This window comes from Rhipicephalus sanguineus, chromosome 7 (genome assembly GCF_013339695.2).
Source record: "Rhipicephalus sanguineus isolate Rsan-2018 chromosome 7, BIME_Rsan_1.4, whole genome shotgun sequence".
NCBI lineage: Eukaryota > Metazoa > Arthropoda > Arachnida > Ixodida > Ixodidae > Rhipicephalus > Rhipicephalus sanguineus.
The window spans coordinates 150085948-150099338 of record NC_051182.1 but is presented as its reverse complement, the minus strand read 5'-3'; the positions used below and the strand labels follow the sequence as shown (position 1 = coordinate 150099338).

General features: G+C 42.2%; 1 protein-coding gene across 1 annotated transcript; it reads left to right on the top strand.

The window, feature by feature from the left end:
* The first annotated feature begins 60 nt into the window (after positions 1 to 60).
* Positions 61 to 9559, top strand: LOC119400235 (TBC1 domain family member 16). Its single transcript, XM_037667244.2, has 5 exons — positions 61 to 364; positions 4337 to 4564; positions 5653 to 5873; positions 7330 to 7672; positions 9354 to 9559. The coding sequence occupies exons 2-4, from the start codon at positions 4361 to 4363 to the stop codon at positions 7631 to 7633; spliced, it is 729 nt and encodes a 242-aa protein (XP_037523172.1). The 5' UTR covers positions 61 to 364; positions 4337 to 4360; the 3' UTR covers positions 7634 to 7672; positions 9354 to 9559.
* The last annotated feature ends 3832 nt before the right edge of the window (positions 9560 to 13391 follow it).

Sequence of the window (13391 nt, the reverse complement as noted above, 5' to 3'; positions counted from 1 at the left end):
ATGGGTGGAGTTGAAATTTTATAGCAAAATTTTGAACTGACAATAATAAATGCGGTCCTGCTATGCGTCTGCTTGTCTGCTACTGCAGTTGTTCGCAGCCATGTCTGTTGACGACCAATCCTCCAGAGAGGCGCGTTGAAAAAAAAAGAAAAGAAGCACTGCGCTCGAAGCCACGGAAATGGACGTTCGCGACTCATCGCAAGCTTCTAGGGCATCACTTTGAAAAGCCGCGAGCGTCGTCCAATCGAATCTTGCCATGGCAATCAACTCGAATTCGTCAACAACACCGCGGAGTTGAAACGTCGCCTACCCTTATGGAAGGGGGTGGAACCCCATGTTGTTACACGCCGCATCGCTAGCAGATGTGAGTTCGTTTTTTGCATCGTACGCTATGTTTAAGGCCCGGTTTCGCTTTCTTGCGGCGCGTTGAAGTGTACCAGTCGCGCTTACCGCTTCCGTACGGAGTGTTCTAGTTCCTGCAACCAACTGTTGCTTACCGACGTTTCACGTAGTTGGAGCGGAGGGCTCGTTTAAGAACGACTCACAGCTGGCGTTTTGCAGCCGCTTGCAAGTTGCCCGCTCGTACAGATTACGTCACATTTCGCTTCCTTATGTTTCGACTATCGTGCCGGCATTGCCCGTATATGATGTCCACCTCACGCTACAGCGATGTCCTTTTTTTGTTACACGTTGCTGCGCGGTATTTAGACGCGACATTTTTTTTTCCTTTAATGTACTTTCGGTCTTGCGATCGGCTCGTTCTTAGAAGTTCGTATATTCTTTCAAATGCAATGTACGCGTTGGCCTTACAATACAATGTCGCTATCGATAAATTTAGAAACGTCGATATTGACCTGTCAGACGCATCACGATTTATAATCTGCGTTTCGTGCGGAGAAGCTATAACCCGCAGATTTGGCCGCCTGAATCGTGTTAGGCGGAAGCAATAAATAGTCCCAGCGATTCATGGGACATGACTTAATTGTACCGAATATCTTTGTCACGTGATCCACGGAAAATGAATAGTAAAGAAAACGCAACAGTCACCACCATTTACTTAGGCAGCCGAACACGGATGCGGAAAGGCCAAAACGCGCGATTGCCTGCTTGCTTTAATTTTTATCACCGCTTGTTATGTGTATATGTACAGGAGATTAGTTATCTCTTCCCTGACTTGTGGCTTGCCTGAAACTGCCACCAGGCAGTGATAACAATTACAGCGTTGGAAAACCGCACTTGTCATCAGCGTAATTAACGTTTCCGCTGACAGAAGGCTGCAGAGATAACGTCTGCCTTGACTACGCACACATTTCCAATATACCATCACAACATGTTGTGGTTATAACGGTTTGTAATAACTTGCAGGCTACAGGACTAAATATTCTCAATAAATTTTTATCCGTTTCTTTTAACACATCATCATAGGTGCCCTGTCAAACATATGCATAAAATAAGCTTAAGGTAGTGCTTGCTGACATTTGGTTACAGTCTTCACCGTGAATGCTGGACAAAATATCCTCAACAAATTTTTATCTGTTTCTCAAACACGTTATCATGGGTTCTGTGTTATGTTGATAAAGCCATATCGACTGCAGCATTTGTACGCAAGGACATTTGACGGAAGGACAGATTCAATGCACACTTTTGTCCGCTGTCGACCTGACAGTCTTTTTTGATGCACTGTGGGACTTGACCTCTCATGTTCTTTTTAGTTGTACGCAGCAGCTGTGTTCCACACCTGCAACATATCTTATACGTTCGGGTAAAAGTCGAGTCGTTGCCATTAAAGGTTTTTTTCTTTTCACTCCTTTTGTTTGCGATCACATCGCAACATATATTTTTTCACGTAGTGCTGTACGAAATTAGGCCACGCAGCAAACGCCTTTACTGACAAAAAAAAAACCGCATTTGGCTTATCGCATACGGTGTCAGCACACAGAAAAGAAAAAGCAAAACAATAACTTCTATATTATGTAGTGCTCCTTTTTATTTTCCCTTCGTTTTGTTCTTTCTCTCAATTGAACTTTCACTGTCAACATTATTGACTATTTGCTGCAACAGGTGTTAAGAAATTATTAGGATGAGAGAAAAAGAATGTATGCATATCTGTAACCAAAATTCAATCCACCCAAAATCTGTACATATCCGTAAATAAAAATGCAATCCGTAACCAAAATTCATACATATGTCACCACATATGCAATCCGTAACCAAAAATTTATGCAGTTGAAACTTTTTTCGCTGTTGAGCTCGGTGTAGTATCTACATGCACTTGCAGGCCTTCAGCTTGCTTAGGGCAGCAAATGCATGAATATTGCACTGCTTCTTGCTTTTAATAAGAAGAACCTGATATCCATTGTGTGATAAAGTTCCGTGCTTGGATTGTTTTTTTTTTATATGGTCATTTCATATTTTATAGAAGTGCAACGCTTTATGTTGTCGTATTGGAAGGCATTCTCAGGCATGACAGCAAGCCCAGTGCAATAGCTCTTGTGTGCATAAACAATACACGTACAATCATGTAGAGAAAAATGTTTGGAAAGGCATCTCTTAGGTGCAAGTGTTGCATTTGACGCCTCGCAAGAAACACAGCAATTATAATCTCTGCAATTGTATGTTTGCCTTTTTGTCTGCTCTCTGTAATTTCATTTTCTCTGAATAAATGAAGGAGAAATGAAGATATCACAGTGTTTCACGTCCAAATGAAACTTGTGGGGCACGTGACATGGCTGTGAAAACATCAAGATTAATTTTGACTACCTGGGGTTCATTAACATGTTCTTTTAACATCCAGAGCATAGCTAGCGCACAGGATTCTTTTCATTGCACCCTCTTGAAGTATGACAGTATGACTGTGGTGGCTTAGAACACCGGTGGAACGCCGCAGCCGCTGAACCACCTTGGTGGTTGTTGAATGTTCCCACTCACGTAGTCCCACCTACGCTCTGTTGTGAATCGTATATCATTTGTTAGCGCTTTGTAGTACAGTTTATCACCTTGCTTAAAATCTCTCGGCAAAATCTGCACTTTTGGTGGTCGACACTTGAATTCATACACTTAGAAAAATGCGTTTTTTTTTAATGTGCTTGTCTTCTCTTCATCGTTTCCGTAATAGAAATGTGGAAATTTTCGTTCATTTTTTACATTAGTTGACAGTAAGCTTTGTGCATTTTTTGTAAATGTGTTACTGCATATACATAAAGTCTTCAAAACAGATACGTCATTATTGTGCATGCTCTTCAAAAAATTATGATTCTGATTCCTTACTTGCTGTATTGCATTAATTGAAAGTGAACTCTTGCATGTTAAGAAAGAAATTTAAGTTGTGAGAGAGCAGCTGAATTCATTTTTTATAGTCATGGTCACTGAAAAGCTCCAAGCATAGGCCATGCTAATGGGCTGCAGGCATTTGGTGCTGCGGTATTTAACATACTTGCTGCAAGTGGTAGCTTTGTTTACTTATTTCAGTTGCTATTGGTTAATCGGAACGATAGAGCTTAGGTCATGCTTTGTTGTCTTTCAAATTGTTGGTTATGTGATGCTCTTAAATTTGTTTGCTACGTTCTGCTTCCTTTCTTTTCGTATTGAAACTTTTAAAAAGAATGACTCCATTTTTTATCACGGTGCAATGCTGTACTGGGTTGTTCTCTAATCGTATTATTCTGTTGGCGGTTCAGGTCTGGAGCACAATTTTTCACGTACTCAGAATTGTTCTATTGCGGTGAAGTTCTTCACCAACATTTCTCACAGCACACAGACTATGTTCTTATTTTCGTGTTTGCAGTATCTGTGATGTAACTGGGAAGAAATGTCATTGCCTTCCAGAAATGTAGCTTCATCAGAATCACATGATAATAATTGTTGGCGTTTTATGTCCCGAAACCACGATGTGATTATGAGGGACGCCGTAGTGGAGGGCTCTGAAAATTTCGACTAGGTGGTGCTTTTTAACGTCCACCTAAATCTTAAGCGTACAAGCCTCTAGCGTTTTGCCTGCATCAAAATGTGGCTGCCACGTCCGAGATTTGATCTCACGACCTTTGGGTCAGCAGTCAAGTGTCATAACCACTAGAACATCGTGGTGGGTCGTTCAGAATCACAAGCAATCAGTTTTAATTGGCAGTATACAATATTTCATAATTTCATGTTATGTACATACACACACATACAAAGAGGCTATTGTTAACTGGCAAAGCTAAAAAAATAATACCATTGAAATGGAATCATTACAGTACACCAGTCTAGTTTTGACTTCCTTGACTCCAGAATGTTACATTTCTGCTCGCGAACCATCTTTGCATTTTGTAATGAAGTGCTTTTGTTTTTGGTGCTGCAGTGAGGTTTTAAATGAACGGCCATCATGGCTGCCCTGCACACTCTGCTCCGCCGAGCGTCCGACCTCTTTCGGACGAGCTCAGGCACGCCTCAGCAGCTGAAGCCACCCGCGGCAGACGGGGAGGTGGTCTTCTGCAAGAACAACGTTTGCGTTCACCCTCCGGTGTCGTCGAAGAATGGGGTAACCCACCACCCGGGCTACCTCACCATCAAGGTGCACCATGATGAGGTGGGTAGACAATTGTGGTGCTGAGATTCCTGCATGAATTCACTTTGGTGTGCATGTTTCCAAAAAAAGAAGTGCTGTTATGTGTTGAAGCCTTTACACATGTTTTAAGTCCAACCGAGTCCATTTGGCAGAAAAGTGTTTTCTTTCTAAAGCAAAAACTCGTGCCTGAGAGGTGTCTAGTTCACTCCAACACAGTCTGCGCCTGTGTAAATGTCAGTACTAGAGTTTGCTGGAATAAGCACTAGTACTCTATAAGTAATGTCCAAAAGTCATTTTTTTCACCACAACAATATTACTCCAGCACTCCTTGTAGGTCAACAAGGAATGCTGCAGTTTAATAACACACAACGCTATGTGAAGTAAATGTTACTCTGTCCAGTGGTCCAGGCATAAACATTACTCTAAAAGTGAAAGACAAAACGTGGCTGGAGGGTCCTTTTATTCTAACATTACTGTAGTACTGCAGTGTAATGGTCAGAAGTAAACTAGGGCAAATATAACACTGTAAAGGCAGTTGCACCATTCGAGGTGTAGTATTGTCACATAGTAACCATCGCCGATCTTGCATGCCTTTTCTTGATTTTACGCCGCACACTCAGCACAGCTAGCCGCAAACAATGTACGTGCTATAAGCAACTCGTAACATTCAAACATTACTCCACTAAATTGTAGTAATGTCCAGGAGTACATTACTCCTGTACCAGAGTATGTTGCTTAGGAGTAAACTGAGCCAAGTATTACTTGAGTAGTACTGTCCAATAGTAAACTGGAGTAAACAGATGCTTCTAGTATGATCGTGGCTGTTACAGCAACTCAATTACTCCCTTACGGGAGTGCATAGTGTTCAGGAGTGAACTGAGGCAAACATTACTCCAGTACTTCTGTCCATAGTAAACCAGAGTAACCAAGTACTCCAGCGCCGATCTGTGGCTGTTAAAGTAACTCATTTACTCCCTTACTCAAGTGCATAGTGTTCAGGAGTAAACTGAGGTAAACATTACTCCAGCACTCTGGTCTAATAGTAAACCGGAGTAATCAGTTACTCCAGTGCTGATCACGGGTGTCGCAGCAACTTGGTGATTGTGCAGGTTCTCGGCCTGAGCCTGCGTCTCAGCTGGATCCCCAATGCATCGCTCAAGAAGAACCCTCGCAGCCTCGAGAACCGTACGCCCTGCAGCTCGCCGTGTCGAAGCCCCAGCGTCTGCACCAGTGTGTGCCCGAGCCCCACCGTGCACCAACGGCAATTCCGGCGCGGCTCCACCAGTTCTGGGAACCAGCCTGCACTGGATGAGGGCTCCGTGTGTCACTTGTGAGTCCTTGTAAACTAGTAAAAGTTTAGATGGGTCGCGGAACATGTGGTAAAGTACTGTAGAAATTGGTTTCAAAATTGATAGTGCTATGCAAGGGAGACAAAAATATACGCGAGTCATGGTGAGTGTTTGTGGTGAAAAACTGTGAACACAAAAGACAGAAAAAAAAAACAAGCTTATGCCATGTAGAAATTGGTTTATTGCAAAGCATTCCGGTGGGCTATAGACTAGTATGCATTATTAAACCACACTTCATTAGTCTTCTCTCTTCTTACATTCGCTCTTCTCATGTATGTGGTTCCAAGATGTGGTTCTTAGATAAAACCATGCAGGAACTTTGGTATTACACTCCTACTATGAAACTGATGAGTATTATGCACTATGATATGAGCAAATCTGTGTGCCTTAGCGATATTTATGAGGCAACATCTAATGTACATGCTCTATGTTAAAATTTATCGTTTGGTTACATTGAACATCTCATCGGCACTAAGTCATGGGTCAAATTTCTGTGCAGTGTAAGCCAGTTTAGTGGGTCTTCGAGATTATTTCAGTTTGAGCAGTGTTTGAAGATGGATTTGTTTGGGTATCAGTTATTCATCGCTTCAGTACAAGAATTGTGGCCCTGTAAGCTAAATGAAAAGGTATAAAAAAAGAAGTCAGTGTGTGCATGACTCTGCTTGGTCACACACTCCAACCTGACGACACGATGTCTAAATGCAACATTACTCCAAAAATTCCTGGAAAGCATATCGAATGCTTCATGGTAAAACCTTACGGTACTCTTGTACATACCTGCGACTGGCAGCGGTCAGGTGACCAAGCTTAATGCAAAGTGACAGCCTCAAATGGCCACATTGGTCAGAAGTGGAGCATTCCGAGTTGGTTGGTTATTTAACAAGGTGACTCTAGTTGAAAAGCTGCCAATTCAATCAGTCGCACATGAGGAGCGCACTGGAACATGCTGAAGGTTGTTTTACACGGCGATGGCGTTACAAGCTGACGTGAATGGCAGCACAAGTTGCAAGACTCTTTTACATGGCAGCATGAATGTCACACTTGCCATTTTGAACGTTGACAGCTCAAGGAGCTCCTCGGTTTCCAGTGGTTTGATTGAGGTCAGGTGACCTCATTGAGGTACCTGACCTCAGTCAAACCACTGGGAATAACTGGGAATCAAATAGCTGGGAACAAGTGGAAATCAAGTTTCTTTTTGGTCAGGTGACCTCAATGAGGTCACCTGACCAAAAAGAAATTTGATGTCGCCTAAACATTGGAGGTTATATGATTGAGGTAATGTAACTGTAATTATTTGACAGTGTGATTTCAGTCTCACTTTTGTAATAGAGGCTATACAGCACACTTTTCTTTGCAGGAGCTAGGCTACCTCTGTCAGTTGACTGCGTAAATGATCTGTAAAGCTTCTTCACAGAGGCTGCACGTCATTCTTTGCAGAAGCTGCGACCAGCAGAGCATCAGCTCGGCCGTCTCGGACATGGGGAGTCCGCCGGAGGAGCAAGGCAGCCTGGACTCCTGGACGGCGAGCGACCAGGCTGAGATGACTGCAGTCGACGGCGGGATCACCGGCAGGGCTACCCCTCGACCCCAGCGATGGCGATCTCTGTGGTGCCGGCACGAAGCGCCACTGTTTCCAAGATGCCGAGCTGTGAGGACGAGAGCGTATCGGGTGCCGACTGCAATGGGTCATCGTCGTCGGCCATCGGACCGGAGGAAGTCACGGCTGCTCTGGAGTCCATGATCAGCGGCCTTAACCAGATCGATGCGGGAAGCAGTGTCGGTTAGTTAGGTTCCTCTAGTATTGACTACATAACATTGTTGAAGCACTTCCAGAAGAATAGCATTACAGCAAAAAACTTCTTGTGAAATCAGTAATCCTTAGACCACTTCGTTTTTGTTATGGTAAGTTCATTCCTGTTCTCCTAGCTTATTTGTACTCTTAACTTCTAGTAGTGACTAGAAGTCATTGAACAGGTAATGTCACTAACTACTATGGTCGGATTACAACCTAGGAAAAAAAGTTGCTCCTCCCACAGCCATCACTGTCTCTCCCACAGAGAATTTCCATAAATGCTTCATCCAATAGCGCATACTCACTTTCACGACGTCAAGCACTTCCAGAGTGTTTCAGATAGTTGACTTGCTCCGTACAGACCCTCTTTTGTGTCGTTGGTTTTAGGTCGGAAACTTGAATGTCCTAGTAAATTTCATCAGGAATGTTGACATCATAGCTCAGCCGAATGTAACATTTCAGGTGGTAATGACGAACCTCAACTCTTAATATGTGTAATATTTACAGTAGCTAAGAAAAAGTACTTACGGTTTGAGCGGGAAACCAACTGGCACAACTGTCTTTCGCAGGTGAAGGGCAGGCGCACAGTGATTCTGTGGGCGGAGCTCACATTTTTTTTAGGTTAGAGTATAGTGACCCTTCTCCTTGCACAGCCTTATTCTCTTTTGTCTCCCATTGAGTGTGTAGGGGAGTGAGTTAGGCATACACAAAAGCAATGCTAAAAAAAGCAGTTGCTCTCTTGACAAAGACAAGTTTTTCGTGCTGAAACAGTGCCTCCAGCGACATTCTCTATTCAACGTCCTCTCATCACTTGAAGTCTACATTTCCCCCTAAACTTTTGTCTTAACTGGTTTGGACTTATGCACGTTTTGTAGCTTCCAGACGTTATGCCCTATAATGTAGTTCCATCTTGATTTGCTTCGTTTCATATGATTTGATGTCCTCGGACAACTATTTACCCAGTGTCTAGTACATGTTTCTTCATTAGTAAAAAGAGGAGGATATATTGGCTTATCTAGTCTTGCAACCTCATGCAATATGAAGCCAGCATGAAATGAGCTGCAGTGTGTCTCTAGATTTCGGTTTCAGTTAAGCATAAAAGAAACACACTTAACCTCTCCTTGTGCCTTTCGTCATAGCTTCATTGTCAATTGGCTTTGTGCAGTTTCTAAACGACTGAAAATCGAGCTGTTTGGGTTTTTCCGACTCTTCACACTCAAGGCTTGTTCATCATTGCTCACCTTCGTTGGCCCGATTACGTTGAATCAATCAACCAATCAGTCTTTATTAGTAACGTAGTAAGAGAATACAATACAGTGGACTCTTAGTAAATGTAAATCTCTCAAACGGAATTGCTGCTTAAAGGAAACAACTGCCTCTAATACGATTGGTTTCATACTTGAATTCCACACCCCTGTTCATCTCTCAGTAAACGGAAGTCCTGTTAAAAAGGAGCATATTTTCCTGGTCCCTTCAGGTTCTTTTTAACGAGAATGTACTGAACAGGTGAATATGCAGAAGGAGCACCCAAGGTTACTGACCACAGGTGGGACCTCCTACGCTAATCACTAGAAAAACTAATAAAGTGAACATGTGATAACAAAAAAACAGTTTCAACACATTACACATAAAAGATCAAATCTCTTTTGGCGTTTGCTCTTTCTGACAGGCAGCAAAAGTTCTTTGGGCTGTGCAGCTGCGCCTGCAAAAGAAACATCCGCGACTTCATTGGGGAATGGCGAGGATACGTCGGGCCGATTTGAAAGAAATGGCACTGCCATGTCCGACGCACCGTGGAAAGACGGGGGTGACATCAGGGCGGGTGGCGACACGCATTACAACCAGCCTTGGCATTCGGAATGGAATGGCAGCATTGATGAGGTAAGCATATGTGATCAGCCTTTGCACGTAACACTGGTGTGTACAGTCATGAACTGATTTGAATAAGAACTAGTTAGGGTCAACAAAAAATGCGTTATTTCCTTCTTGTTTCCACCAGCATGCTTGACATCAAGTTGGGCTTAATGAAAACTCATTTTTTCCTTCTTGTTTACGCCAGTACGCTTGATGTCAACGGGAATGTTACCAATTTGAATCCATGGTTACCTCAATGATTGAACAATTTGAGTTAAATGGAGGATGGCCGAAGTTTACTGAAGCATTGCTCAGAATGATAGTATACAAACTTTAGGCTTTCTTAACATTTCAGGAAAACCCAGTTTGCTAGCAGTATTCTTCTGGATCTTCAATACTGTTGTCAGACTTCAACTCCAAGCATTCTAAGCCTAGAAAAAACGCTATTTTCATGTCATGCTTAACTCATCTCTCACCAGTTCTGTACACAAAATGAAGGCCAGCTTTAACGCACAGTTACGCGTCCATTAGATGCGGTTATCCTTGTTTGCAGTAGCCACTGTCACTGAACGTTTCAAGAAGCCGACTGTGTCACTGCAAACATGGATGCAAAAATTAAAGTAACAAGCGTGCCGTAGGTATTCTTTACACTCTTGCTTATCTCACAGGCTAAAGAAAGTGGGAAGTGCATACTCACATGCTGCCTTACGGCTACGTACGATTTGTGCACCTTGCAGAGAAAGAATAAACGATAATAGACAACAAGTGCACTAACATTTGTTTCGTAAACACACCAGCAACTTTACCGATTGCCGTACAGGTGTGGTATAATGTTTCTCTTCGCTGTTGCTGCTTCTCCAAGAGCAAATGCCCGCTATGTTTACAAGATTAACGAACATCAGGTCATAAACGGAGGTTTACCATCTTATATAACCTTGCATTGTCGAGAGTGTAAATGCACGCCAAAATTCGATGAATGCGTAGTTTCATACAGAGTGGAAATGTAAAAACCTGTAATGGTAGAAGCCTGGCATATCGATATAGTGGAACTGCATGTGTGAGCCAGCGGTCAGCTGACTTGCATGAAGAAGATCAGATTCCTGAAGTGCTATCTCTCACGTAAAGCTCCAAGTGTGCCGGATTGATTAGGTGTCTCCCTATCCCTTGCAGATGCGTGTAAAGGTATTTGTGTCCACTTTCTTTTCCACCACTGTATGCCTCTTCATTTGTTTGTTGGTGTGTTGTTTGACCCCCACTTCTTTCTTGTGTCTGCGTTTGCATGCCTACCTCATTTCAAGATGATCATTACCAATTTTTTCAGCTTTCTGTCATTCTAAATATTCTTCCCAGCTTTGAATAGGTTAACATGAGTCCAGTATTGCCGTACGACTGCAGAATGTGCTGAGCACATGTGGTAGCCTTTGAACTGCATAGTGAAAGCCCAAGATTTCTGTGTCATCATTGCATGGCACTTATATTCATAAGTTCTAGCCAGCACATCAGCCCTCGTCAAAAGAGCACAGGACAAATCTACCTATAACCTTCTAATTGCAAATAATCCAGATCTCGGAGTTCGTTTATAGTTCACAGTCCATCTATTCGAAATGAATGGCACGGTTGACATGAACCTCGAACTTATACATTTGTGTGACATTTGTGTGAAGACATCATCCAGCCATCACGTCACTGTAGATCCACAGTAAACAGGCAAAAATTTCAGCCAATGCACCTGTAAGATCTGAAAGGTGTTCTGAAACACAGTAATGCCGAGGCTTTTGTAAGAAATTTCTGTATACATATCACTGATATTAATGAAAGGGGCAGATTGCATTGTCACACAAAAGTATGGCATATGTATGGGTTCTAAATGTTGTAAACTTGTGATGTTTAAGAATGGTCGACAAAGTATACTTTCTCTTTGATCACTTAATACACTAGACAGAACGAAGAAGACCAAGCAACACCGGCAAAATTTCAATGATGAATCACTACCACCTTGCCCAACTGTCAGTTCTGATGGTGCCCTGATTAGAATCTTTAGGTCAGTAGATGATTACCTTTTCTTTATTGAGTGCTGATGGTTCGAGGCTGCGGCAAATGCGCTCACTTTCTACGAAAAAGTGATGCTAGTTTGAATGTCACGTCTGCTGTTCTGAGCAATGAATGCATTCAAATTGGGTACCCTAGCATATAGGTCAGTGGCTGCTACACATGTTGGACATAAGCAGTCTGTTAGGCCAATTATATACTTCAATTTGACCCATTCAGTGCTGGTGACAAATGGCATCAATGTTTGTTCCCTAAGACCTGTGTTGAATATTGAACAAATATCTGTTGTCCATTTGCATATCTGCCATTTCTCAGACTGATTTTGTCACATTTTCTCTAGTTGCCATTATTTTTATTGCACTCAGCGAGTAATGCTGCTATTGTTTGGACGAAGATATGAAAGCAATAGGCGAGCCCAGTTTTCGTTTAACACTACCATATGAAAAACTAGTAATGGATTCAAAGAAAGCATGGGGAAAAACAATTTAAACCTTTTTAATTGCGCTTTATGCCATTTGATTTCATTCTTATGCTGCAGCATTCACAGCCATACAGTTAACAGGACACTTATGATTAATGAAATTTGTAAGATATGGCCTGCCAGAGTAATCTATTACTTAAGTATAAGTACTCTGTAGTAATCGCATGTGTTTTGAGCACAGGAATATGAACAAAAAATATAAACAATTAAGACCATTCACCTTACTAGGATGACGTGGTTAGCTGTGCCTGTCCTCCACAAAGTTTTCTATAAACTTTCATGCCTTCCCATAGTGCCAAAAAGGAAAGTTCTGCACGCAGCACATTCACGGCACACTAACGCAACATGCTCACAACCATCGTGGACATGAAGGGCGTTAGCATACATTGTACCATCTTTTTCTGTGCTGTTTCACTTAGATTTGCGAACTCAAGTGCCAGTGCACTTGTATTGGCACAAACAATCTGTAGTGAATTGCATCTGATGCCAGCATATGATGTATGTGTATTTGTGTATGTGTATTTTTAAGTCTATTACAAGAAATGAAAAAGAAGTTATTTCGAGGAGTGTCTCCCCTAAAGGACACTAAAGTGAAACCTAGATCAGTTTAGACAAATAAATTATTCTTTAAGATCTGTAATGTCATTCATTTTACCTTCATAGGTAAATTAGTAGAAGAGGAAATGAAGGCCAGTGTTTAACTTGTTGAATTTCATGCTAAAACTGATCACATACATATCAACATGACGTTGCAAATATCACGTCTTTTATCGTATTTCGGCCACATTGGTTCGCTAAAATTTTGTGAAACTTATGTTAAGATTTAGGTATGTAGGAACACAACGTAAAAAATATTGCCCGTAGCAGGTGCTGGCAAAATCTGATGTCACGAGAGCTGGTGTGGGAACGTCTGTGCAGCGTCGCCTCGTCTATCTTTTTTTTTTTTGCGCATTGTCTTGCTTACCAATGCCCGAAAGCAGAGCTAGTTGGTAGGAATACATGATAAAAGATGGTAGGCATACAACACGGACACAAGAGAGAAGTTGGGACAACACAAACGCCGACTAACCTTATTCGGCTAGTCGGTTAGTCAGCATTTGTGTTGTCCCGACTTCTCTCTTGTGTCATGTTTGCATGCCTACCGTCTTTCATGAATCGCCTACCAAGTATCTTCTCGTGTGAAGAGTGGTGTCTTTGGTACTCTGAAGTTGTTTGCACTAAATGACAGAAATTGTTTTTCTCTTTAAAATCCTTTTAACCCGTTTCCTACCACAGACGATCTGAGTTCGTACACAGTTTGTACTGCTCCTACCGAAGAACTGG

Bases quoted from the DNA above. Each gene is read 5' to 3' on its own strand.
- LOC119400235 (XM_037667244.2), top strand. From the start codon at position 4,361: ATGGCTGCCCTGCACACTCTGCTCCGCCGAGCGTCCGACCTCTTTCGG. The intron at 4,565-5,652 runs GTGGGTAGACAA...GTGATTGTGCAG, and splicing joins TCAAGGTGCACCATGATGAG to GTTCTCGGCCTGAGCCTGCG. The intron at 5,874-7,329 runs GTGAGTCCTTGT...CATTCTTTGCAG, and splicing joins GAGGGCTCCGTGTGTCACTT to AAGCTGCGACCAGCAGAGCA.